This window comes from Mustela putorius, unplaced genomic scaffold, assembly GCF_011764305.1.
Source record: "Mustela putorius furo isolate JIRA1106 unplaced genomic scaffold, ASM1176430v1.1 tig00003834_pilon_pilon_pilon, whole genome shotgun sequence".
Lineage (NCBI taxonomy): Eukaryota > Metazoa > Chordata > Mammalia > Carnivora > Mustelidae > Mustela > Mustela putorius.
The window spans coordinates 125,882,976-125,909,567 of NW_025421987.1; the positions used below are offsets into that span (position 1 = coordinate 125,882,976).

Here is a 26,592-nt window from a genome sequence, read left to right on the forward strand (position 1 = left end):
GCACTCTTAGATTACAGTCTGTGCCCAGGAGCAGAGCTCCTTATCTATCAAGAGGCTGCGTGCTACTATAGGACTTTGTATTGGAAGAGCAAACCCTGAAAAGGAGGGGGAAAGACACTAAGGGGTCATCATCTGAGGCATTCTTCTGAAGGCACTCCCTTTCCTCTAAGACCCCAAATTCCACCAGTTCTGGTTATTCAGTGCCCAGAATATGCCATGACCTTTCTAGAAGAATGTTTCTAGCCATGCAGGAGTCATCGGCTCAAATTGAAGTGCATCATATGTAAATTATTGAAGAAGTGGTCATTAGAGAAGATTGGTTAATAGATTGCTACACTAATTCATGGGAAAGTTTTTTAAGATACTGTGAAGTTCAGAACACTACTATAGGTACTCTGAGGGATGAAATACAGAATAATAAATAATCCCTTCTCCAAAAATCTTACAATGTAGCAGGAGATCCTCCAGTAGGGAGGGGAAGATTTTGGAAACAGAGTAGCTCTGGAAAGCAAAGAACAGTGATATAAATAAATAACCCTTCCTAGAAGATGGATGTGATATCTACTTGGAGATGTTTATTTGGTTGCATTAGGTACGGGGATGGGTAAGTTGAACACGAAGCAGGATAGATGAGCTGTTTAGTGGCACGTCCTACAGCTAAGATGTTCAGTGGATAATACATAACTGCTCCATGAAGATGTCATATGAATTTTTCAAAATAGATGGCCCTAGGGCTGTGTTTAAAAAGAAAAAGAATACAAGACGCTGATAAGCCAAAAAAGACACAAATAAATGGAAAGATATTCTATGCATATGATTGAAGAAAAAAGTATTGTTGAGATGTCCCTACCACCCAAACAATCTACAGTTTCAATGTAATTCCTTTCAAGATTTCAATGGCATTTTTCACAGAAATATCCCAAATAGTTCTAAAATTTCTATTGAACCACAAAAGACTTTGTACAGCCAAAGTGATCTTTAGAAGGACGGTGTTCCCTGATTTCCAAGTACATTACAAAGCTCTAGCAATCAAAATTGTCTGGTATTGGCATAAAAACAGACACATAGGTAGTGGAAGAGAATACTGAGCCCAGAAATAAACTCAATTAGTTTACAACAAAGGCGCCAAGAATATATACTGGGGAAAGGACAGGCCCTTGAATAAATTGTGCTGGGAAAACTGGACAGCATGGACCAAAACAATAAAGAATAAAGCATGACTACTATCTTAAACTATACAGAAAAATTAACTCAAAATGTATTAGACTTAAACATAAGATCTGACACCCATAAAATTCCTAGATGAAAAACAAAGGTGCTAATAAGCTCCTAGACATCAGTCTTGACAATGATTTTTTAATCTGATACCAAAAGCAAACAAACTACTGGGACTACGTCAAGCTAAAAAGCTTGTAGACAGCAAAGTAAACCATCAGCAATAAAAGAAAAGGCAACTTACTGAATGGGAGAAAGTAACTGCAAATCACATATCTGATTAGGGGTTAATATCTAAAATATATAAAGGACCCATACAACTTAATCATTTAAAAAATCCAATTAAAAAATAGGCAGAGGATCTGAATTTCTCCAAAGAAGATATATATATATAGCTAACAGGCACATGAAAACATGTTAAACCTCGCTCACCATCAGGAAAATGCAAATCAGAAACCACAGTGAGGTATCATCTGACACATGTTAGAATAATCATTATCAAGCAGACAAGTGTGTTAGAGAGGATGTGGAGAAAAGGGACACCTTTTGTGCTCTTAGTAAGAAGGTAAGCTGGTGCAGCCACTGTGGAAAACACCATAGAAGTTTCTCCAAAGAATTAAAAATAGAACTACCATATGATCTAGCAATTCCACTCCTATTTATCTAAAGAAAACAAAACTACTAACTCAAAAAGGTTTCTGCATCCCCAGATTCACTGCAACATTATTTACAATAGCCAAGATACAACAACCACCTAAGCGTCTATTGACGAGTAGATAAATATCATAAATATATAATGGAATAATATTCAGCCATAAAAAAGAACAACATCTTGGCATTTGTGACAAAATGAATGGACCCTAAGGGCATTATGCTCAATGAAATAAGTCACACAAAGAAAGACAACTATTATATGATCTCACCTATATGTGGAATCTTTAAAAAAACAAAACAAAACAAAAAAACAGGCTCATAGATAAACAGACTAGTGACTGCCAGAGGCAGGGGGTGGGGAGTAGGAGAAATGAGTAAAGGGGGTCAAAGGGTACAAACTTCCAGTCATAAAATAAATGAAGTCATGAGACGTATTATACAGCTTGGTTAACTACAGTTAACCTGTACTGCACAGGCACCTGGCTGGCTCAGGCAGAAAAGCATGTGACTCTTAATCTCAGGGCCATGGGCTCAAGTCCCAAATTGCGTGTATAGATTAAATAAACTTAAAAAAAAAAAATACTGTACTGCATATTTAAAAGTTGTTCAAAGAGTAGACCTTAAAAGTCTTCATCACAAGAAAAAGAAACATCCCATTAGGTATGTATGGTGTCATCTCTTAACTAGACTTATTGTCACAATAAGTCACAATACATACAAACATGTCACATGTCACAATATATACAAACATCAAATTATGTTGTACCAAGAAACTAATATAATGATTGTCAATTATGCCTCAATTAAAAAAATTTTTAAAAAGAGTAGTTCAAATATCAGCACATAGAGACCTAATCCCCCTCGACAGCTGGTAGAATTGAATTAATGAGTTTTGAAGAAGGTAATATACAAAAAGTTAAATTGTGGGGCTATAAAATAGGAAAATTCTATATTCTGCACAAATAGAGAGAACCTAGACTATGTAGGAGTAGATCCTGAACCATGATGTCAGAGATTGAAGTAAATCTGATTTCAGTAATATGTTTTAGTTTTGTTAACATGAGACTAATTTATAAATCAACTTTATTGAGACTCTACAATAAAACAAACCCAATTTAAGTATATTTCAGTAACTGATAAATTTATCTAGCTATGTAATCACCACCACCATCAAGATATAGAACACTTCATCACTTGAAAAATTCCATTCCCCTGCCCCGGCCCCTCAAATAAATGACCGAGGGAAAATTCAGATCAAAGCAACTAAAATGATCATGGTCATGTTGGGGGCAGCAGGAAAGAGGTGGCTAGAGAAGGTGGGTAGCTGGCTCAGTTGGAAGAGCACATGACTCTTGATGTCAGACTCATGAGTTTCAAGCCCTACATTGGGTATAGAGATTACTTAAAAATAAAATCTTTTAAAAAAGGGGGGGGGGGTGGGAGGGCATCTGGGTGGCTCCATCAAGCATTTGCCTTTGGCTTAGGTCATGATCTCAAGATCTGGATCAACCCCCACGTCCGCTGGCTCCTGAGTCTGCTTCTCCCTCTCCCTGTGCCCCTCCCCACCCAGCTCATGCTTGCTCTCTCTCTCTTTCCACCCCCCCAAAATGAATAAAATCTTTAAAAAAAAAATACTAGGAAGAATTGTCTCTTAAAGGGGGTGGGTAGTTAAGGATACTCCTGTAATTAACCTACAACTTTGAAATACGCACATACCTAACAGGGGTTGGAGAAGGGAGTAACCACAGTGCCTTACTTCTTCTACTACCATGAGCCTCTAAGAAAAGAACCACATCCTCCACAGAAATCACCAAGAATAAGATCACAAAACACACAAGTTCTGAGGGGGGCTTGAGTACCAAAGGAAGAATCTGGCCAACTTCCCCCTTTGTCTACTCACTCAATACCCAAAATGTATTATTATCTCAAGGCTGTAGAGCACTTACAGAAAGGCTTCTTGTATTAAATTGCCACATGAAGTGAAAACAGGCTGAAGTCTTTAATGTCACAGAACTACTGTGACATAAAATAATCTGCCAATTAGCTTCCTTTTGATTGCAAATCTTCACTAGTATCTGAACCATGAATTTTCTGTGAACCTGAGACACGCAGAGATAGAGTTTCCCTCACTATACATATAATCTTGTTCTTCAATATTCTAATCACAGGTGGAAAAGTTTGTGAGGCATATATTCAGTCAACCCAGAGGATGAATCCAAGCGTGACTCTCCCAGGGGTCCTGGTGGCTTTGGAGCCCAGAAGGTAGAGGTATATATGAAGGAAAAGCCAGTTGCCACTGGCCTTACTTCTGGCGAATTCCTAGCACCGTTAACTATTGTAGTACCGAATAATTTTCATATTAGCTTAACCAACCACCTAGACTCTCAAATCCCTGGCCAACAGCCAGGGCTACATTCCATCCCCCATATCAGAGACCCAGCACTGGGCCCACAGTGGGCACAATAACCAAGCATGGGATGACTGGTGGTAGTCAAACTCTTTGCTTTCCAGAAACAGGCTCAGGGGTCTCAGGGGACAGACACACACACAGTAAGACTACAAGGGAGTGACAGTCTACGATGCTTATGATGATTAATTTTGTGTTCACTTGGCTGAGCCATGGTGCACAGATATCTGTACAAACTTTATTCTGGATGTTTTTGTTAGAGGGTCTTTGGTGGACTTTGAACAAAGTAGACCGTCCTCCATAATGTGAGTGGGCCTCATCAAACCAGCTGATGACCTGACTAGAACAAAAAGACTAACCCCCACCCCGAGCAAGAGGACACTCTGCTAGGAGATGGCCTACACACTTGAACTGTAACACTGCCTCTTCCCTTTGTCTCCAGTCTGCCAGCGTATCCTCTAGATCCTGGATTGGCCAGCCTCCACAATCACATGAACTAGTTCCTCAAACTGCTCTCACTCTGTGTACATAGAGCTAACCTTTGAATAACACAGGGGTCAGGGGTGCTGACCCCCTACACAGCAGAAAATCCACGTGTAACTTTTGACTCCCCAAAACTTTACTAATAAACTACCGTTGACCAGAGGCCTCATCAATAGGCAATTAACACATATTTTGTATGTTTTATATATTATATACCATATTCTTACAATAAACTAGAGAAAAATTGTTATTAAAATCATAAAAATGTTTACTACTATACTGTGTTTATTGAAAAAGTCCACATATAAGTGGGCCCATGCAGTTCAAACCCATGTTGCTCAAGGATCCATATACACATACATCTACACACACCCCCAGCCCCAGTGGTTCCACTTCTCTGGAGAATCCTGACTAACACGCCATAGTAGCTCTCACAGGAACCTCTGGGAGGTCCCCATTTTGTGACTTAGCTGCTTATACTCGATTGGCAGCAGTTAATTTCTCTACCTCTTGACACCTGTGTGCTTCCCATTCATGCCCTGAAAGCGTGGTGAATCTCACTATGGAGCTCCCACTTAAGTCCACCTCAAGTTCCAATGGCCAGGATACAGGACAAGGCTGATTGCTGGTCTGAAGAGCTTTGGCCGGGATGGCAAAGTCCTACGGCACAAAACTTGGGAAGCTGGCCCACATGAACCACTCAAACCTCACCCCTCTTTATTAAACTGGCAAGACGATAGCAGCCAGGGTTTCCATCAAACCCTCATCTGACTGTTTCTGTGAAGTGTTCTACAGATGTGATTAAAACCCATAAGCTGTTGACTTTCAGTAAGAAAGACTACCTACATAAATCAAGGTGGGCCTGATTTCCTCTGTGAAGCAGTAGCAATTTTATGTGGAGATCCTCACTTCAGACAGTGTCTGAGGGTTCCCGTCTGCCCTGTGATCTTGAACCTACCGAGAGAGGACCCAAACTTGCCCACGAGCCAATTCCTTGCAAATAATATCTTAATATGGATCTCCTACTGGTTCTGTTTCTCTGGTTGAACCCTGGCTGCTACACTTCTTTTTGTCTTACCCTCATTCTGCCTCAGTTTCCCATCTGTAAAAACAGAGACAACAACAATAGTATCTACTTCACAGGGTTGACCTGAAGATAATGCAAGTAGAGCAGAGCTTTGGTACTGGGCACAGAGTGAGGTCCCCATAAGTACAAAATATCAACGTCCACATAACTCACTATTGCTGATGAATCAATCCATGTCTTTCAGGAAGGAGTTCATACATTAGTGGGGAGATTAAGAAAAATAATTATAACAAAGATATCTGTTAATAATGTAGGTAGACATAAAGTGCACCAAGGATTAAGAAAAGAACTACCCAAGCATGCCTGGGGCATAATGGAAAGTGGTCTCCACAAGTACATAATACAGATGGGCCAAAATCCCCATTGCTCCTGCTCTGGAACTGTGAGTCTCCCAAAAATATGCTACAGAGCAAGAAATTCCCTCTTCAGCAAAAGGTTTTAACCAAATCAGTGGAGGAGTGTTTGCCAATGTCTTCATGGAGAATCATTCATTTACTCAAATTTTTATTGAGCACCCACTATGTGCTAGGTGCTGTCCTAAGGGCTGAGGAATAAAGAGGTTAAGTAAAAACAACAATCACCACCACCACCACTTCTATATGGAGGGACAAGAAATGTCAGATAATAAATAAGTAAATGCCTAATCCCCAAATGTACCAAAGTAATAAAAGAGTCTGACAAGAGACTCAAGCGAGAGCCCCACATTGGGTGGACCCTATTTTACAGATGGGAATTGAGGCCTAAGACAAAGAGATATAGCAGCCAGGGTTCAACCTGAGAAACAGAACCAGTAGAAGATCCGTATTAAGAGATTTATTGAAAGGAATCAGCTCATGTGCAAAAAAAGGAGAATTGACTAAAGGAAAAGTGGAATTGGCATTACAACCAGCTAGGCCGAATTTAGCTTTCAACAAAGCAAACACTCACGGCGAGGAATGCTCCTAACTTTCTGGGAGACCAGGCAGTTAGGTCTTCTGTGGTTAAGTCTGCGTTCAGCCTCCCCCCTCACTGATACTCCAGCGAGTATCCACTGACTTGCTGGATACTCCAGCGAGTATCCAGACCTGAGCCAGCTGAGACACCAGACCATTCTTCTTCCAGAGCAGCAGATTGGGAGACAAGTTGAAGGTTGACTGGGGACACTATCTCATCATTTTGCTTGTGTTACTGTTCACCTGAAATGCTATTACCGCCAAAATCTGGTGACTCTGAACAGAGGACCTCCAAGGTATTTCGTGGACCACCCAAACGTTTGTTTCAAATGGCAGAGACACAGAGCCTGATGAAAGGTTGCCCCAGTAGTCGTAAATCCTCCCCCTATTCCAAGTCAACTTGTTTCATCATCATCAATGCCCAGCTTACCTTACAAAGTAAATCTGTACTCATAAAGCATTGTTCTTACATGGTAAGGATCTATAGGATTTCTATTCAAATGACACTCTACTGCTTTTAAAACATTGGGAAACAACGACTATCAATTAACTCCACACTACGATTTTTGAAAACTAAAGTCTGGAGAAGACTTATCTTGAAACATGGCAAATTGCTACTAAAAATGCACGCCCAGGTTACTTGTCATCATTTATCCAAAAAAGTGCACAGAAGAATTAATTCAGGACTTTTCTTTCTCCAAATAATTGTTCTGCTCACACAAAGGATAAATGCACTTTATCCCCTAAATGCAGTTTCCCCAGTGATGGGATTGCTCACGTTCAATGCTGCCAACACTGACTGCTACCTCGAAATTGATCAGCTAATAAAATTCGTTAGGGAGATCTTTGACAGTTGCTGCTTAGATAGCAAAGGCTATACATGAATCAAGGTTTCTATCCAGGTATTCATGACATCCACCTGCACCAGCATCAACCCAAACCACCCTGAAGGGAGAGAACACTGGGCCGGTATCATTTACAAAGATGGCGCTTTCATTAAAGGGTCTTCCCTTGTATGTGTATTAAATAAATATGCAATTACATGGAGAAACATATATTCACACAGCAGGAACTGCATAAACACATCTGCAATATATTATACTCCAGGAGGTTTATTTAAAACTATATTAAATGACACAGCCTTGATACAGTTTACCTACCCAGCGTAAACCAATGCAATACACACAGCTCTCTCTTCAAAAGGGTATGTGCCTAGAAGCAAGCTAACAGTAGTGTAAGGGAAAGATAATTCCTACATGTCAATAAATTACCACTGAAAGCTTAATTAGAACTTAATTTATGCCTCACACACCCCCATTACAATTCAACAGCATGAATGACCTTTTCCATCATCAAGCTACAGAATCCAGACAGGGTCTCCTAGTGGAATTAACTGGTTTTTGGGTTTGGTTTTGTTTTTTTTTTATCTCTCAAATGTCACAAATGAAAACATTGTTTCGTCAAAGGCACAAGAACCTGAGCTCTACCAAGTTTATTCTGTTTCTCAAATATTTGGTATGTCCAAGCCTCTGACCATATTTGGATTAAGAGAAGTTCATTAGTAGGTACGTTCTTTAGAGAATTTTCAACTCTAATCCAAGGAAGAAAATAGTTAAAATAAAACCCATACACACCACACATCATCCCACACATACACACAAATCCATACATGTACATAAAAACATATACAGGTTCTCATGTTTGCAGACACACCAATCATTTCTTTAGTGCTCACTTTCAGGAAACAGTAATGACTTAGGAAAAGAAGAAACATCTTGACTTCCCTACTTTATACTCTTCTGCTCAATTCATGGGTATATGCCTATGTCTATGTATATAACACATGCCGTAGTAAGAACATGTACTAGGGTTGTATTTTTTCAGAAAGCACCTAGCAGGGGCACCTGGATGGCTCAGTGGGTTAAAGCCTTTGCCTTCAGCTCGGGTCATGATTCCAGGGTCCTGGGATCGTAAACCCGCATTGGGCACTCTGCTCAGTGGGGAGCCTGCTTCCTCCTTGCTCTCTGCCTGCCTCTCTGCCTGCTTGTGATCTCTGTCTGTCAAATAAACAAAATCTTTAAAAAAGAAAACAAGCACTGAGCAAACAAGAATTTTATAAAAATCACATTGTACTTGTACCAGTGGAACTTGTGCCCATTTAAATAAACATAAGCCATGTGAAAACCCATTATCATGTCACTAAAGTTAATGTAAGGAAGTGCCATAATTTCAGTCATCATATACTTAGGCAGCTGAGGGCTCAAATTGATTTTTAAAAATATGTAGAACCTATTTATAAAACAATTCCAGTGGCACATTCAGAGGCTCACACCATCGTCACTTTCCCCTTAGCCACCCAGACAGGAATACCCACCCAGTATTTCATTCACGGCAGAAAGCTCTCCTAGGCCAACACACCTCCCAACAGAGGGAGACCCCACTCAGTGCTCTCACTGTCAGAAGAAACCCTGTGGCTACCTGATTCAGCCCTCGACCGTCTGGTCACTATCCACTGTGCATGGGTACCAAGCAATCCAAGAAGACCTCCACATCTGTTTCTAAACCATTCTACCTGCTAGAAAATGGTCCTCAAGTCGGTTTGTCCAACCAACATGCCCAGCAGTTGTGCCAGAGCTAGAAGAGGCAAAGATGAATAGGAGATGGCTTTTAGCATAAAAATCCAGTCTGGGCGCCTAGTGGCTCAGACGGTTAAGTGTCTGACTTTGGCTCAGGTTGTGATCTCCAGGTCCTGGGATCAAGCCCCACTGTTGGGATCCACAGTCAGCGGGGAGTCTGCTTGTCCCTCCATCCCTCCCCACTCACAGCTTGTGCTCATGCACACATGCTCTCTTTCTCAAAGAAACAAAAAATCCAGTCTGGCACGTAGTAGGCACTCAGCATCTGTCAGATAGATAGAGGAGAGCAGAGTGAGCAAGCCCACAACAGAGGCAGAACTATCTAAGAAATACAACGCAAGCCACAAACGGGAGGCACATAATTTTAAATTTTCCGGTAGGCCCATTTAAAAGAGTTAAAAAAAAAAAAAAAGGACAAGGTAAAATGTATTTTAATATCTTCAATTTCACTGAACCTAGAAAATATTTCCATTTTTATAAGCAAGGAGTATTAAAACAGTATTAATGAAACTTTTTACCCTTTCTGGCACTACTTGGAAATCTAGTGTGCCTTTTTACATTCACAGTGCATCTCAGTTCAGACTAGCACATTTCAAGAGCTCATTAGCCGCATGTAAGTGGTGGTTGCCCTAGACAAGAACGCAAGGTACAGAGTATTTCATTCACGGCAGAAAGCTCTCCTAGGCCAACACACCTCCCAACAGAGGGAGACCGTAAGTACATGGTGGGGATGAGCAAGCATGCTGAGAGCAGGACACAGAGATGGACAGACTAGGGAAGGCCTTGTTTGCCGTGCTCAAGAGTACAACCTTTATTCAATGGACAGCAAGGAGTAAGAGGGTGATTGGATGAAAAAAAAAAAAAAAAAGCCAGTGGTGATCAATGGTTTAAAAAACACAGATTCATAGGTTAGAATCAATCCATGATGAGTAATACTCTTCCAGTTCAAGATAAAATATTAGTAATGGGTGAAATTCAGTATGGTTTTCATAAAACTAAATTTATTCAGTGCATTGAATGGCTATTTAGAGACTACACACCTTGGAGATGGCAGGGGAAGGAGCGTTCAACGTGCTTTTCCGAGATGGTAGTAGCCACAGACTGTCACTATGCTTTAAAAACGCCCTTGCTGGTCAAAATTTAATAGTTGCAGCATCATATTCCTCCCAAAATTCTACTTGTACATTTTAGTTTGCAAGTAAAATCCAAAATTCCAGAACCACCAGTTCTAAACAATTTCTGGACTTTATTAAGAGCGACATAGGGTCCAATGTGCACCTATTATTCTGTATCCTGAATTTCTTACTTCCTACACAAGTCCATGTAGTCATAATGCTTACACAAAACTGCTTCTTTCTCTTTTTTCTTTTTTTGTTTTTTTGTTTTGAGTAGGCTCCACACCCAACGTGGGGCTTGAACTCATGATTCATGAGATCAAGAGTTATATGCTCTACCAACTGAGCCAGCCAGGCGCCCCTCTTACACATGACTTTTATCTTAAGTTTCTACCCGGTAATTCAGTATCTGATGTGAATTATTGTTTGTTTTGTCATTTCCATGACGTTGTGTGTTGGACCTATTACTTTATTATTAGGAATAACTTCACCCAAATTAACTTCTTCCTTCCACCCCAATTCCATTGACTAGTTCCTCAGAATATGGTTCTCAGTGGGGAATTTATGGGTCAATGGCCATGAACAGCTTTGTTTTGTGTTTAATTATTACAGATCTTCAGGCTGTAGCAAAAGGACAATATGCAACACTACCAGTATTTCCTAACACCAAAACCTATAATAATGGGCCATAATTAGTTCTGATAATTTAATAGGCAAAGTAGCCCTAATTTTCATTTCTTAAATTGCTAACAGGGATATGCCTGTGTTTCAAATTCCCTATATTCATCTCTCCTGACCACTTCTAGTGAGGATTTTGGGTAGTGACCTTTGAGATCTCAATTCTTTATATTTTGGATGATAACCATTTAGTCTTTCAAACTGTCCCATGCTATGGAATTTCATTTAATATTTATTCTATTGCCTCTGGCCAGGCTATTTTTCTTTTTTTTTTTTCTTTTTCCTCTTCAAATACTCAGGCACATCTGTCTCCTGTATGACAATTTTCTTCATTGCTCCAGTGGTCCTGTTTATCTTCCCTATACAGCTGGGTTAAAAATGCTATTCCATTTTCCTCTAGTTACTTTATAAAGAAATACAGTGGAATCCAAAGCCAAGGCCTTTATACTCTGAAATTAATATACTTTTAAAACTGCAGAACTTCCTGGTATGAGTGAAATTGTCTCTGATTGTTCCCAAGGTGGATCTGTCCACACCATAAAATGACAGAGATGTCATCAAACAGCTACCATTCTCTAACCAGGAGGGAAGCTGGACAGGATATCGGAAAATCAGAACTTTTAACTCTTTAACCTCAGAGGTGTTCAGCACCCCACAACTCTCTCAACTGCCAATGTTGATATATACGTCTCAACAAGCTCACTTAAAATTAGATTTCAGCAAGAAAGATTATCAGCAGACAAAAGTAACAGCCTGAAGAAATAAATGATTACCCAGGAATACAAAAATCAAATCACTATATAACTATGGAGGCATCTTACCTATTTCTCATATAACGAAACTTCACGGGAAATTTCAATAATTGCCCCTCAGGGGTGGAAAATGGAGAGAAAACAATAGGATAAAGAAAAAAGGAGTATACATGTCACTGTTGATGAACTGTAAATCATACTATGTAAGTTTTACTTATCTACACATGAAACATACAGAAAAAATAACCCAAAAGTAAATTCATTGAAAGCTTAAATAATGGTTATCTGAAAGGAGATAGGACTATGGGTAATTCTGATTTTCTTCTTTTGACTTCTTGTGCAATATGTACTTGCATTATATACTCTACATAATTATTTTTACATGCCTATGCTTCAAGAACATACTTTTATTCTTTTAAAAACAACTTCCTAATAATGGAGAAAGAAAAGATTGGAGCACTAAACTGCATCATGTGCTACTAAAAATCAAGCCAAGTTCCTCAACATTTATTCAGGCCACAGCTCATTCCATGCAAACACCCCCACTTTTTCCCCCACATACTCCAGGCTTCCTAGCATCACTTGTAAGAGTAAGTCTATCAGACAGTCATCATAAAAGAATTAGCACAATACCATGAACTTTCAACCTGCCTCTTTTCTATTTTCTTTTCTTTTTTTTTTTTTTTAAGGTTCTCATCTCTAACATACTCGCAAAAATACCCACAGTGAGGTTTACATAAAAGCGACTATGGTGGTGTTGTGGTCAAGTTGTTGGTGGTTTTTTTTTTTTTTTAAGTCCTTATTTGTTGGATAAATATTAAAGCATTTACTGGCAATGATAAAAATGATATAATATTTATGATTTCCTTGAAATACTTCAGCACAAGAAAAAAAAAAAGGTGGTAGAGGGGAAACATGAACGAGAACAACAGAAAGTTGGAACTGCTGGTGCTGAGTGAAGGGTGCCACTCTTCTGTTCTGCTTTGGGTATGAAGGGTTTCTCTAATACAGTTTTTCTTAAGATGCTATGAAAACTGAAAAATACAAGTGCACAACCTTTCCTCATATCATCCAGTGTGTCAAAGTAAAGCTCAGAATGAAACATCATTAAAAAAAAAAAAAAAAAAAAACAGGGTGACTATGTCAACGGCAGTATTTGACTCTGTATCTTCTCTTTATTACGCAAGACAGAGTACAGGCATGTGTAAATCCATCGGGAAAAATAAGTCTTTCATAGGCATCTACGGATTTGGCTCAGAAGAGGTCAGATTTTCTGTCCTGGGCCAGAGTCAGACCAAGACAGCGGGCAGACCCAGCACTACTTAGCTTGTGACATTTAGAAAAGAAAACGCGTGACGTACTGAGCAATCAGACCCTATGCTAGGAGGCCCACCCTGCACCTTACCACGAGCCAGCGCCCCGCTGAATCCCGCTGGTCTGCCCATAGGCCAGCCGCACATGTCAGGCACCCAAGACCAAGTCCCCACACATGTCAGGCACCCAGGACCATGGTCATTTATTTCATATAGTCCATTCCCGGGGGCAGTGACAAATCATGACATGAACACTAAGAAAGTGGGATTCCCCAAACTGATGACTCCCCAGTGGGTCAAAAATAAAAACAAAGCATAGTCCTCCATAGGTTCATAAAGCACTCACAGCTGAACGGCTTTCAAGTGCACAATCACAATGAGCCTCAAATCTCCCTTGAGAGGAGGGGAAGGCCTGGGTTCTTTCCATCCTACAGAGGCAGAAACTCAGGTTCAAAGCTTTGCAAGACTCTCTTCCAAATAAGTCTTCCGACTCGAAGGACAGTGCTCCTTCACGACCCAGCACTCTGCTGAGAGTGGTCTGTGATAGGGAGACCAAGGGAGGCACCTCGTGAGTGAGGCAAGGCCGAAAAAAGGTCTCACACATCCTGAGTTTCAGAACCTCAGTTATTTCCCAGCCACCCTTGACCATGTACTGTCTAGGCTCCACCATGAGCATGGAGACTTTGACTTGACTTCATCTTGTACCCCTGTGTCTGTGGGCTGGCTTTCCCTGCTTTCTAAGCTCTCACAGGTTTCCTGAACGCCTCACTTCACCTCACCTCACACAGAAACAAAAAGATTTTCTCTATAAGCAGGAGGCAAGACCGTCATGGCTGTGTGGCTGGGAGGCAGGCTGGGGGTCATCTCTTCATAATCAAGATGATAAGAGGGAAGGGAAGTTGGCAGCCCAGCAATAGCAGCCCTCAGCGCCCAGGGACCACTCAACCTAGTAGGAGAGCAAAGCCTACCTCTCTGACTTCGTGAAGCTGGCCGGGATACTGACTCTTGGCTCTTCGGGCAGCTGCAGGCGACTTGTGATGCGTGATTGTGACAACACCGGGGGCCCCCGCGCCGAGGTGTCTCTGGCTACAGGGAGACGCAGGATTGGGCGTTCCATGGGGGAGCAAAGTGAGACTGCGGCTTCGGGAACTTGGAGTCGTCTAGAATAAGCAACAGGTGTCAAAACTCAGCAACTGACCTGCAGAACACAGCTAGGGGTTGGCTTCCATTTATCTGGGACCTCTTCTCTTCATCTTTCCCCTTCATCTGCTTAGAGGGATGGAGGAATGGGGGAGGTATAGCAACACAACGTGTCCAGGTCCCCCAGGCACAACCACCATTAACTATGCTTCTGACCTCGTCTGCGACCGTGTCCCTTCCCCTACTCTACTGGGCATGAGAGGCAACTGAGTCCCTCCAAAGGCCACAGACTCATACGGATCTGTGCCTGTGCACAAATTAGCTCCTCTTTCTAGAATGTTCTTACTCTCACGCTGGCAAACAGCAGCGGAACCTTAAGATTCAGGTCCATTTCCTGATGTGGGCATCCCCTCCCTGTCTGCCACAGCCTCCCTGCTGCTCCTGTTCCCCTGCGGGGAGATTATATCCATTGTACAGCTACCTTCTTAAGAGATTTTTCCAAACTCATCTTTGTATCCCCAAGACCAGGCCCATCAGGACTGCCTAATCTATTAGGTTCTTACTAAATGTCTGCTGCGTGACTGGAAGTCCTAAATTAACCACCAATTAATCCCCATTTGTAGTGTGGTGTTCTTATTTCATCTTAGAAGAATATATAACCCCAGTAACCATTCAGTGTAGAATAAAGATGGCATTTCAATTTTTGGAGATGAAGGGCTCAAGAAGTTGGTCTGGAAAAAAAATCTCTGCACTGGAGAAGTGAAAAAAGCAAGGTCCAGAACTGTCACCTAGTAGGCAAAGTTCTGCATCAAAATATGAAAAATGAGTCTTTTTATTGTTATTCACTTAAAATTACTTCTTTTTTGAAGATTTTTAAATTTATTTATTTGCAAGAGAGAGAGAGAAAGAGCACCAGCAGGGAAGAGTGACAGAAGGAGAGGGAGAAGCAGACTCTCTACTGAGCAGGGTGCCCAATGTGGGGCTTGATCCCAGGACCTTGAGATCATGAAGGCAGATGGCTAACCGACTGAACCACCCAGGTACTTGTTTAAAACAGAAAAATCCCCCAGAAGAAGACCCACAGAACTAAAAAAGTGGCTACTTATTTGTAGAGAAGCAGAGAATGAAAGAGGGACAGGAAGAGAGACTTTTTCCCCCCAATGGTTTTTTATGTTCCTTCAGTTTGAACCACGTGAACATATTACTTATCCAAAATGTGTTCAATTCTACATACAATTTACATTCTGAATGTTCCTATCCTTCCCTCCAGCTTGAGAGAAGACAGTTACAGGCTATGTTAACTCAGGCCAGCTTCTGAATTTCAGGGTTCACGTATTTACTGAACACCTGCTGTGTGCCCTTGAGAATATCTACTGGGTGGTCTCCAGGAGAAACAGAAGATGTACAAGACAGTCTTCTATCACAGATGCTTACAGTATTGCTGGGGATAGAAGATACACACAGAAACACACAGAAACACACACACACACACACACACACAGAGTAAGGAAGTGCAGAGCAAGGTGTTAATTTGGCAACACGGCCAGAAAATGCCAAAGGAGGAGGAAGAGCTTGAGCTGACCTCATCACAGAGAGTGTATGACCTGAAGCCTCAGCAGGACTGGGGGAGGATACCGGGACAGGCAGCAGAGTACAAATCAACCCAGACAAGTCGGCACCTTCAAAGCAGACTTAGCCTCAGGCCCAAGGTAACAGTCAACAGATCTAAAAGCTGTTAAATGTTAATGATCTGTAATTTTCAAGCTGCCACTGGAGTTGGGAGTGGGGTGGGAGGTAGCACAGAAGTCAGAACTTTGTATCGCCCTGCAACATCAGAGGAGCTTGTAAAAGTTCTCTGGATTGAACTTGGATATAAGTAATAGGAAGACAAAGCTGGAATGCAGTGTGTTGCTTTTAAATAACTTTATATACAGGCACTTGGAGAATTTTTCGTCTAAGAATTGCATATACCTTGATCACAATGAAATACAACAGGCATCTACTTTCTGCTTTAATGTTTTCACTTGGAGTGTGGAAGATGAAAAAAGCTATTTCTTTAATCCTTTAATGACCATGAATTTCCCTAAGCATTAAGAGTCTACTGAAAAACATTTTGATTGTTTGGGAGGCTTATTGCCAACCCAAGAAAGGGCAGCTTTTTCACTGGGCTTTTGAGATATACAGCTGAGGTTCCCTCCCCAGCTGTACCAGGCTCTAGCTGTGTTGACTTCAGTCGAGTTATTTAAGCTTTCTTATTAAGCATCAATTACCTAATCTTTAAAAAAGGAAAAATAATATTGAACCTTAAAAGCCATCATGAAGATTAAATTAGATCGTGCACATAAAACATTTAGCACATTTAGCACAGTAGGAAACTGCATGGCCAAAGTTTCTTTCCTTCTATCACTTAAACTTGATCAATAAAGGCCATATTGATTTTTTAAATGTTAAGAAGTCACTTAGTTCAAAATCATAAGCAGGGAGCAAACTCCTCCTTTTTTTTTTTTTTTTTTTTAAACTGGATCAAAGTGGTGATGGGAGTCTGAAATATAATTAAATACTTACTGGAGAGTCTTTATGGTCAGCCACTGCATTGCAAGACTGCAGGGGGAGAAAACAGTTCTAGATGATGAGAATGAGGACCCATTTGAAGTCAGAGAAGATGACAACTATGGCAGAGAGACGCCTTTGCCTGGAGCACTGTCACTGTAAATGGTAATAAATCAAGAAAACTCACCCAGGAGCCAAATTATTCCACTGCGAATGTCTAACTTCATGATCATTACTTAATGGCTGTCACTTGAATTCACAAGCAGTAAATCTGAGTTGAAAAAACCTTTAATTTCCCATTAACTGTGGTACTCTCAACGGTTTAATTCACACCAGTGCCTCCTCTCAGGGTAAATAGGAACAAAAAAAGCCTCACTCTTGGTACACTGCATAGGTCATCAGGCTCCCGGAGAAACAAAACAAGACCAGCCCACAAACTACAATCGCTAGGAAGGAGAAGGCTCTCTTTCCACAGGCAGCCTGGGGAAAACTCCAGGCTGTGTTTTTAGATGGTGTTGCGCTGTCATACACTCATCCCCGCTACTATTTTACAACAAAACATTATCAGGAACAACAGGGCAGGTTTTTACTCCACTTACTTACTTCAGGGAGAGCGACTAGAAAAACCAAGTGCACCATCTGTGAAAAATTTGGAATCAAGGGTAACTTTCTTTCTGGGAATAAGATGTACCCTTTACTTCAGAGAATCAGCCCTTGTGTCCCCTCTCCCAAACAGCGCCTGCCTGACAGATGGGGTGAAGCCGAAGAAGAGAAACTGTGGCCCCTGGTGGGACAAAGTACTGAGGCTCAGACCCATCCCAGACATTTGACACGCAGTGGGGTTTCTTGGGATTTACAACCTCTTGGTTTTTCCTACTTACTTCCTCAGATCCATGCAATTTCCCAAGTGTACAAGGAAGACATGTATGCGTAAACGAGCATGAAGGAAAGCACAACTGAAAAGAGGGAGAAAGCACCTGAAGGAATATGTCCAGTAAGGGAAATCAAGCAGGGAGCTAAAAGATAGGGTCCAGTCTAGGAAGCTTACAGCAGAATCAAAGGGCTATCCAGAGGCTGTGGGAGGGAAGTGGTTAAGAGTCAATGGCCTGATCAGGGAAATAAAATTAAAATCACAATGAGACACCTCCTCACAACAGTCAGAATGGCTAAAATTAACAAGTCAGGAAATGACAGATGCTGGCGAGGATGTGGAGAAAGGGGAACCCTCCTACACTGTTGGTGGGAATGCAAGCTGGTGCAACCATTCTGGAAAACAGCATGGAGGTTCCTCATAAAGCTGAAAATAGAGCTACCCTACAACCCAGCAATCACACTATTGGGTATTTACCCCAAAGATAACAAAAGTAGTGATCCGAAGGGGCACATGCACCCAAACATTTATAGCAGCAATGTCCACAATAGCCAAACTACAGAAAGAACCTAGATGTTCATCAACAGATGAATGAATAAAGAAGATGTGGTATATACACACAATGGAATACTATGCAGCCATCAAAAGAAATGAAATCTTGCCATCTGCAATGATGTGGATGGAACTAGAGGGTATTATGCTAAGCGAATAAGTCAATCAGAGAAAGATAAGTATCATATGATCTCACTGATATGAGGAATTTGAGAAACAAGACAGAGGATCATAGGGGAAGAGAGGGAAAAATGAAACAAGATGAAACCAAAGAGGGAGACAAACCATAAGAGACATTTAATTTCAGGAAACAAACTGAGGGTTGCTGGAGGGGAGAGGGGTGGGAGGAGTGGGGTGGCTGGGTTATGGACATTGGGGAGGGTATGTGCTATGATGAGTGCTGTGAATTGTGTAAAACTGATGGAAGCACAGACCTGCACCCCTGAAACAAATAATACTTTATATGTTAATTAAATAAAATAAAATAAAACTGACACACAGGACAAAAACTGTGGAAGGAAAAGAGTCAATGGCCTGGGTTCAGATCTGAGCTCCAGTGTTCATGAGCAGGGTGGGCTGGTAAGGGGCAGGGGCTCTCACTCTGGAATTCTTTTTTTTTTTTTTTTTAATTTCACTTCTAAAATTTCACTATTACCTACCTCACTGGTTGTTGGAGAATGAAGATGTAAGTAGGACACAGGCCTCGTACTTAGCATGAAGTGTCATCACTATCATTTGTAAATTAAAAGTAGGCCTTGAGGCACCAACACAGATGGAAGATTGTTAAGTGGTCCCAGAGTCATATACACGGACTTAAGGACTTTTTTTCAATCAACACTGACTTAAGCAGACAGTTTTACCACTTCCTTAACTTAAAAAAATTATAATAATAAATTTAAAATAAAAATAAAGAGTAATCATCTTAATTACTAAAAAAAAAATTTGCTTCAGAGAAAAAGTACCTTTAAAATATGATTTCACATTTTAAAATATACATCTATTAGATTACATCTACTAGATTAAATACGTCTAGATATTTAATACTAGATAAAATACGTCTGCTAGATTAAAGCGCCTGTGGATAAGGCCACTGCTACATGCATACTAAAAGTAAAGAATTAGCTTAAATAAGTAATAGGCAAGTTCCCACTAATATTTTGGAATGAAACAGAACCTCAAGTTATAAAGACCACCTGCTGTTCCTAAAAACCTCTAAAAACATATATTAGAACTTTATAATTAGGCTTGCCAAAACTGAAATTTAAAAGCTGAAAATGTATAAGGGGGAAAATATCTTATATAAATATTTTATAATTAATTATAAAATATTTAATATTAATTAAATATTTAATGTTAATTAATTATAAAATCTTATATAAATATTTTCCAATTAATTGACTTTCAGTTCTTTTCCATTAGAAAAATTATCTAACCCCTTGTATAGATAATTTTTCTAATGGAAAAGAACTGAAATTATCTAACCCCTTGTATAGATAATTTTTCTAATGGAAAAGAACTGAAAGTCAATTAATTGGAATAGCATTCAAATGACATTTAATTTGGAACCCATTATCCTTACTTCCTTGAATTCTGTCATAGTGAAGGGGAAAAAGACACCATATTTCAGAATAAATAGCCCAAGGGAGATGAACAACCAAACTAGTATGGTTGCATTTTTTTTTTTAAAGATTTTATTTATTTATGAGAGAGAGACAGAGGGGGCACAAACATGGAGAGAGGGAGAGGGAGAAGCAGGATCCCCACTGAGCTGGGAGTGTGATACAGGGCTCCATCCCAGGACCCTGGGATCATGACCTGAGCCAAAGGCAGATGCTTAACAGACTGAGCCACGTTGTTTTGTTTTAGTTAATTTATTTATTTTAGAGAGAAAGCACATGCAGGAAGAGGGTCAGAGGAAGAGGGAGAGAGATCTCAAGTGGACTCCAGGCTGACGACTCAATCCCATTACCTTAAGATCAGGACTGAGCCAAAACCAAGAGTGGGACTCTCAACCAATACCACACTACCCAGGCACCCCGGTTGCGTATTATTGAATAACAAATTCAACCAACTAAAGCCTTTCATTACATTCCTTTCTCTTCCCCCAAAAGAGAAAAAAATCAAGGTACCATTTTTCTAAATATGTGAAAGCTAAACGAAAAAATTGTGATTTATTCCTTTTCTTCCAAATGTAAGCATACTTCAATCGCCAAAAGAGGAAAAGGCAACAGTTTTAAAAATAGTACAATTCAGGACCTTAAAATTATTCAGAATTTCATTTCCCTGTTAGTCAATATCTAAATGAAAATAAATGGTGTCATTTTTTTTCAAGACCCAACAGGGTCTTGAACTAATAATGACCCTAAGATCAAGAGTCTCAGTCTCACGGTCTGAGCCAGCGGGCAATCCCAAAAATTTATAGTGTTTTTAAAATTAATCTATTCCACTATTTTGCTTAATAATGACTGAGGGATAGGTGGGGGGAGGTAGGAAGAGATAAGTAGGGGTCTCCAGGATCCTGCTGGCAAAAATCCCAAAAATGTGGAGGTGTAAAGAAGAAACCAGAGATAAGTCAACAAATCAGATCATCCTGCCCTAGGGGTCAGAGGTAGGGTCTTGTTATAACAGCTACATATGACCAACGAAGAATTACCTGACCCTAAAAAAGGAAGTAAGCCATTGAAGGTGTTATCACTCATCCTTACCCAATGGTGCCTATCAATAGAGATGTTAAAAGGATTTAACTTTCCAGGTTTGCTTTCTATAAAAGACCATCCCTAAAAGCCCCCAGTGGCAACCCTGTCAGGACCCCTCTCACTTCTGAGAGCGTTTTCTATATCTCTGTTTAATAAAATTCTACTGCTTTACTCACTTTCCTTTATCCACGAGATTCATTCTTGGACTCTTAAGTCAAGAACGTCGCTCTCCTGCCTCAATAGCTGTATGGACCTTTGCATTTGCTTTGCTTTTGATTTTGTTTTTTAATATTCTGTTGTCCTAAGTTTACAGCAGATCCAAAGTAGAAATAAAAGGTTTTAAAACTGGGTTATTTTCCAAGTTGATTCCCATGGAATCAAAAAAGTATACTTCACTTGCTCTACTTTTCCAAATTCCTGTCTTCTTGCAGAAATAAAAGTTTAAACTTTCAGTTACCAGGTCAGGAAGTCTAGGGAATTTCTTTCACTTTCTTTTTTATTTTTCTTAAGATTTTATTAATTTATTTGAGAGAGAGAGTGAGCTACAAGCAGGAGTAAGGGTAGAGGGAGAAGCAGACTCCCCACTGAGCAGGGAGCCCGATGAGGGACTCGATCCCAGGACTCTGGGACCATGACTGAAGCCAAAGGCAGATGCCTGACCGACTGAGACACCCAGGTGCCCAATTTCTTCCATTTTAATCTGAAAATCCTTAATATATCATAAACATTTCCCACTAACGATACCAATGCCTTCTCTTTTTTTTAATTTTGTTTATTTATTTGACAGACAGAGATCACAGGTAGGCATAGAGGCACACAGAGAGAGAGGAAGAAGCAGACTCTCTGCTAAGCAGAAAGCCTTATGCGGGGCTCGATCCCAGGACCCTGGGATCATGACCTGAGCTGAAGGCAGAGGCTTTAACCCACTGAGTCACCCAGGTGCCCCCACCAATACCCTCTCTTAACGCACACACACAAATATGCACCAAAGTGTGCAAAGGGAAAAGAATGGTTTTCTCTAGAAGCAGGCTAGAGACTGCCTCTCTGATCATACCTGCATGAACCTTTGATTATACCTGCCAATGCAGGGCAAGCAAATGCATGTATTTCCATTGCCTGTAAATAGAGGAAAAGAAAACTTGACATTTTCAAGTTTGCCTTGTATCTCAACATTTTCAGCCCCCAAATAAATCCTCTAACAGCTAAGCCAGTACTCCAGAATCCCTAACCATGCTCTGGCCAGGCTCCATCTAGATCAAGCTTCCAGGTCTCATGTACTTGGCCCCTTAGCACTCACCACCCTTCTCCCCACCCCCTTGCATCTGCCAGCTCTCGCCATCTTCCAGATCCATCCAGAAGCAGGTATGCGTGACTTCAAAACCTTCCACACATCTGCCTCCTTTCAACTACTCTCTACATAATGTGTTTGGGAACTTGCCACTCAAGAACCAAGACTCCTTTTGGATGCTTTCTTCTGAAAACATGAAGATTCTCTCTACCAACCAAGCCCATCTCTTCTCATGCTGTAAAACTATAGAATTTTAGAAAAGGAAAAAAAAAAAAGAACTCAGTCTAGTCTTCTCTTTTTATAGATCTAAAACCAGCCTTAAAAAGATAACATTACAAGCATCATTCAAAATTCAACTAAAAAAGCCTGATTCAAGGCTCAGCCTCTCCAGGTGGCCTTTCTCAATTACATGAGGATCTAGTTATTTAAATAGAGTGTCACACAAAGTTTGACATAAAATATTTGATAGCAGGAAAGCAGATATCCATTTTACGTTTCTACTTATCTAACACTTCAACCCACTCACCTATCATCATAAAAATATATGCACAACAGGCCTTTGAAAGCAGGATAATTGTGTACTATATTCTCTTGGAATTGCAGATCCTCAAAGAAATAATTTTACTTTATAGATGTTGTTTGAAAATAATAAGAAACCAAGACTTTTTAATGTCAAATTGCCATTTTAATTTAAAAAAAAATCATTTCTGAACAAGGACTAGAAAGAAGTTTCCTCAACTTAATTAGTTATATGCCAAAAATATAGAATACCCATAATACTTAAAGATGTTTAGCTTCATTGCTTTTAGTTTTAGAAATAAGGATTGCAATACTATCACTGTTTAATACAGTACTGGAGGCACAAGCCAACAAAACAAGACAAGAAGAAGAGGTAGAAGGATAGGATAGGACGAAATAAAACATAACTAGCCATAGATGTGATTTTACAAAAAGGAAAAAGAAAACAAATAACTCCAGCAAAGTTGTTAGATGAACTTAGAGAAGTCCATATCATTTTCCTGTATCAGTAATAACTAGGAAATGTAATAGAAAATAAGATATTCACAATAGCAATAAAAACTATAATCATGCAGACATTAATCCAATAAGGAATATATAAGACCTTTATGGAAAAGGTTTTTTAAATCTATGAAGAGAAATCAGTGAAGTACTGGGAAAACAGAGATAACATACACCAGGTTAATGAGTAAGACAACTTAATATTGTAAAGACCTCTGTACTCCTGAATTATTATATAATGATTCTAATAAAAATCCCAGTAGGATTTTTTTTTAGCAAATCAACAAATTTATTCTAATATATAAATGGAAGAATAATGGTTGATGAGGGGCCAAGTTAATTCTGAAAAAGGAGACTTGTCTTACCAGATACAAATATTGAATAACAAAGCCACAATGAGTAATGATTATAGGATATTCAGGCAGGAAGAAGAGACAAGACTAAAAGCTGGAAAAGAGGGCATATATTTAAAAAATATGGAAGTTAGTAATTAGTGAAGCAACCCAATAAACCAGTAAAGGAGATAACTGATAAGGGGAAAGCAAACATAGCTGACTCTAACTTCATATCATAAACAAAGGTTAAAAAAAAGTAAAAATCTAAATGTAAAAAGCAGAACTACAAAAATGACAAAAGGAAATGTAGGAGAGTGTCTGTGCAACTCTGAATGTACAAAAGCTTTTCTTACAAGACCAAAAGTACATACCACAAGTTTAACAAGGTAATGGGTTTGACTACATAATAAGGGTTTTTCTTCGACCAAGGATATTTTAGACAAAATTAACAGATATGTGGAAACTGCGAGAAGACAGATTACTATCTAGAATATAAAAGGAATTCCTACAAATACAAACCAGACAACACTATAAAAAACAGACAAAGGATAAGAACAGGCAATATACCGAAAAAGAAAGATGCATGCCTACTGAGTATATCGAGGTAATCAGAGAAATCCATTTAAAATAACTAGATTTCACAGCCACCAGATTTACCAAAAATTAAACAGTAAACCAGCACCAAGGAATGGCAAGGGTGTAAAGATTCTAGAACCTCTTGCATTCTAGTGGGAAAGACTGGTACAGCCATTTTGGTAGCAATACAGCAGAATTTAATGAAAATATATGCACATTTCTATGACCCTGAAGATTTCTACTAGGCAGGTACACAACAAACATGCTCACAGTCACCAGTACATACAAGGATATGTTCAAGGATGTTCACTGTTGAGGGTGGGGAGTCTGAGGCAAGGCAGGCGTACATGAGTAAGAGTTTGTATAAATTAAACATGGACTGCACATACAGTAAATATATACCCATCCGTTAGAAGTAATGACGTAGAGATAGGTACAGCAACACCGATAAAACCTACTGCTAAGTTAGAAAAGTCTAAAAAGGACAAGATCTGCAGGACGATGTAACAGACACAGATTTAAAACACAGATGCAGGCAAAGACCCACGCAGAGCCAAGGCGTTGGTGCTAAGGAAGACGAGGGGGAGGGGAGCAGGGGAAAAAGGAAGGAAAGCAATTACAAGAGTTCTTAAAACGTTTGTTTCTGTTTTGTTTTAATAAAAGGCCTTGTTGGGACTGGTAAGTTTGCCATAATCCAATAATGATGGCAATAAATTGTAAGTATACTTTATACTTATAAGTATCATGTGAATGAACTATGGACCATAAACTGTCTTAATATAGACACACTTTAAATCATTTAACCCTGTTCATAATCTCGTAAGGTAGGTACTAAAATTTCCATTTTGTAGATGAGGAAAATGGGGCACAGAAAGAATCATCTCTGTCCCCGGGTCATGCAGTTCATAAATCTAATAAATCAGGGGGCAGGGATTCAAATCCAGACCAGCTGGTTCCCAAGGCCATGCTCTTGGCCATGACACTACATTAAGTGCCTAGAGGTGATTCACCCATTTACTTCAACTGAGGTCCCAAACAGCGCAATTCTTTACAGAACACCATGACTGACAGCTCAGTTAGCATTTTGGGGGGGGAAACGACTTTTTAATTTCAAAGTACCATAGTGCATACCAATTCTCAAATACTTAAAACAATAAGCTCATTAAGCCAAAGCTACATGAAGCTAATACTTCAAATTCTTTAAATGTTTAATTACCCATAACAAGGCCAATGTTTGATGGATCGTACATCTACAGATGTCAAAGATAAGATACAGTCCCCAACTCTCACAGCACTTAATGTATTTTATCCACACATCTCCCTCTGTGTCCTACTGTCTCCCCTAACCCGTGATAGCCCCCAGGCCAGGGCTTGTGACTAATAGCCACTGTGTACCCCGTGAAAGCTGATATAGGACCTCACCTTGCAAATGCCAGGAACACAATAAAGACAAAGCAAGGAGCCCTCCACCAACCTCACCTTCCAACAACTGGTTAAACCACTGCTCCTTCCCTGCAAAGCTAATTTTAAAAAAATACTAACAATGATTCGCTGACATCTCCTCCCCTTTTCCAAGAGGAAGAGTCTGGAAAGGATAAATCACACACAATTATATACAAACACAAAATGTACAAAAAGGAAACCTGGTACAATATCAACCAACACACATTATTCAGAGCCGTCTATAAGTATTTCCCGGGCATCTACTATGTGCCAGGCACTGACAGAGCTGTAATACTGAACGAAAAGACAAATATTCCTGCCTTCGGGAAAGTGGCATCCTGGTGAGGCAAAGAGACCAAAATAAATAAAACGGGAAAATAGAAACTGTTTTAGATATATACATACAATAATATAAAGCAGGAATAATATATATTAATATAAAGCAGACAACGAGAAAGATGGGAAGGCTTTCCAGTTTTCCATAAGTGGGGAGAAAAACCCTCATGAGACCGTGACATTTGATTTAAAGACCTGAATGAAGCCAAGGAGTGAGCTATGCTGACATCTGGGAAATAGCATTGTAGGTAGTAACTCAACAGGTACAAAGGCCCTGGGGTAGAAGTCTATCTGGCATGTTTGAGCAAGGAAGAAAGCATGGCCAGAATGGAAATGAGCAAGGCCTAAAGAAGTAGGAATTGAGGTCAGAGAGGTAATGGACTGGAAGGATGAGCTCCTGATTTAGAAATTCCAGACAACTGCTGGGCAAAGCCAGAGTACCCTGGTATCACCTGGGGCTCATTCAGACACTCAGAATGATGAGCCAATTTGAACAATGCTTTCCAATAAGCT

At 40.0% G+C, this 26,592-nt stretch overlaps 1 protein-coding gene across 4 annotated transcripts in view; it reads right to left on the reverse strand.

Moving 5' to 3' along the window:
- OSBPL10 (oxysterol binding protein like 10) overlaps positions 1 to 26,592 on the reverse strand; it is a 318,653-nt gene that overhangs the window by 148,020 nt on the left and 144,041 nt on the right. For 2 of the 4 annotated variants that reach the window (XM_045089002.1, XM_045089003.1), the window contains exon 4: positions 14,241 to 14,432. The exons of the other annotated variants lie outside the window; for them this stretch is intronic. In XM_045089002.1, coding sequence (XP_044944937.1) covers positions 14,241 to 14,432 — 192 coding nt within the window. The remainder of the gene's footprint in view (positions 1 to 14,240; positions 14,433 to 26,592) is intronic. 4 annotated transcript variants of the gene reach the window in all.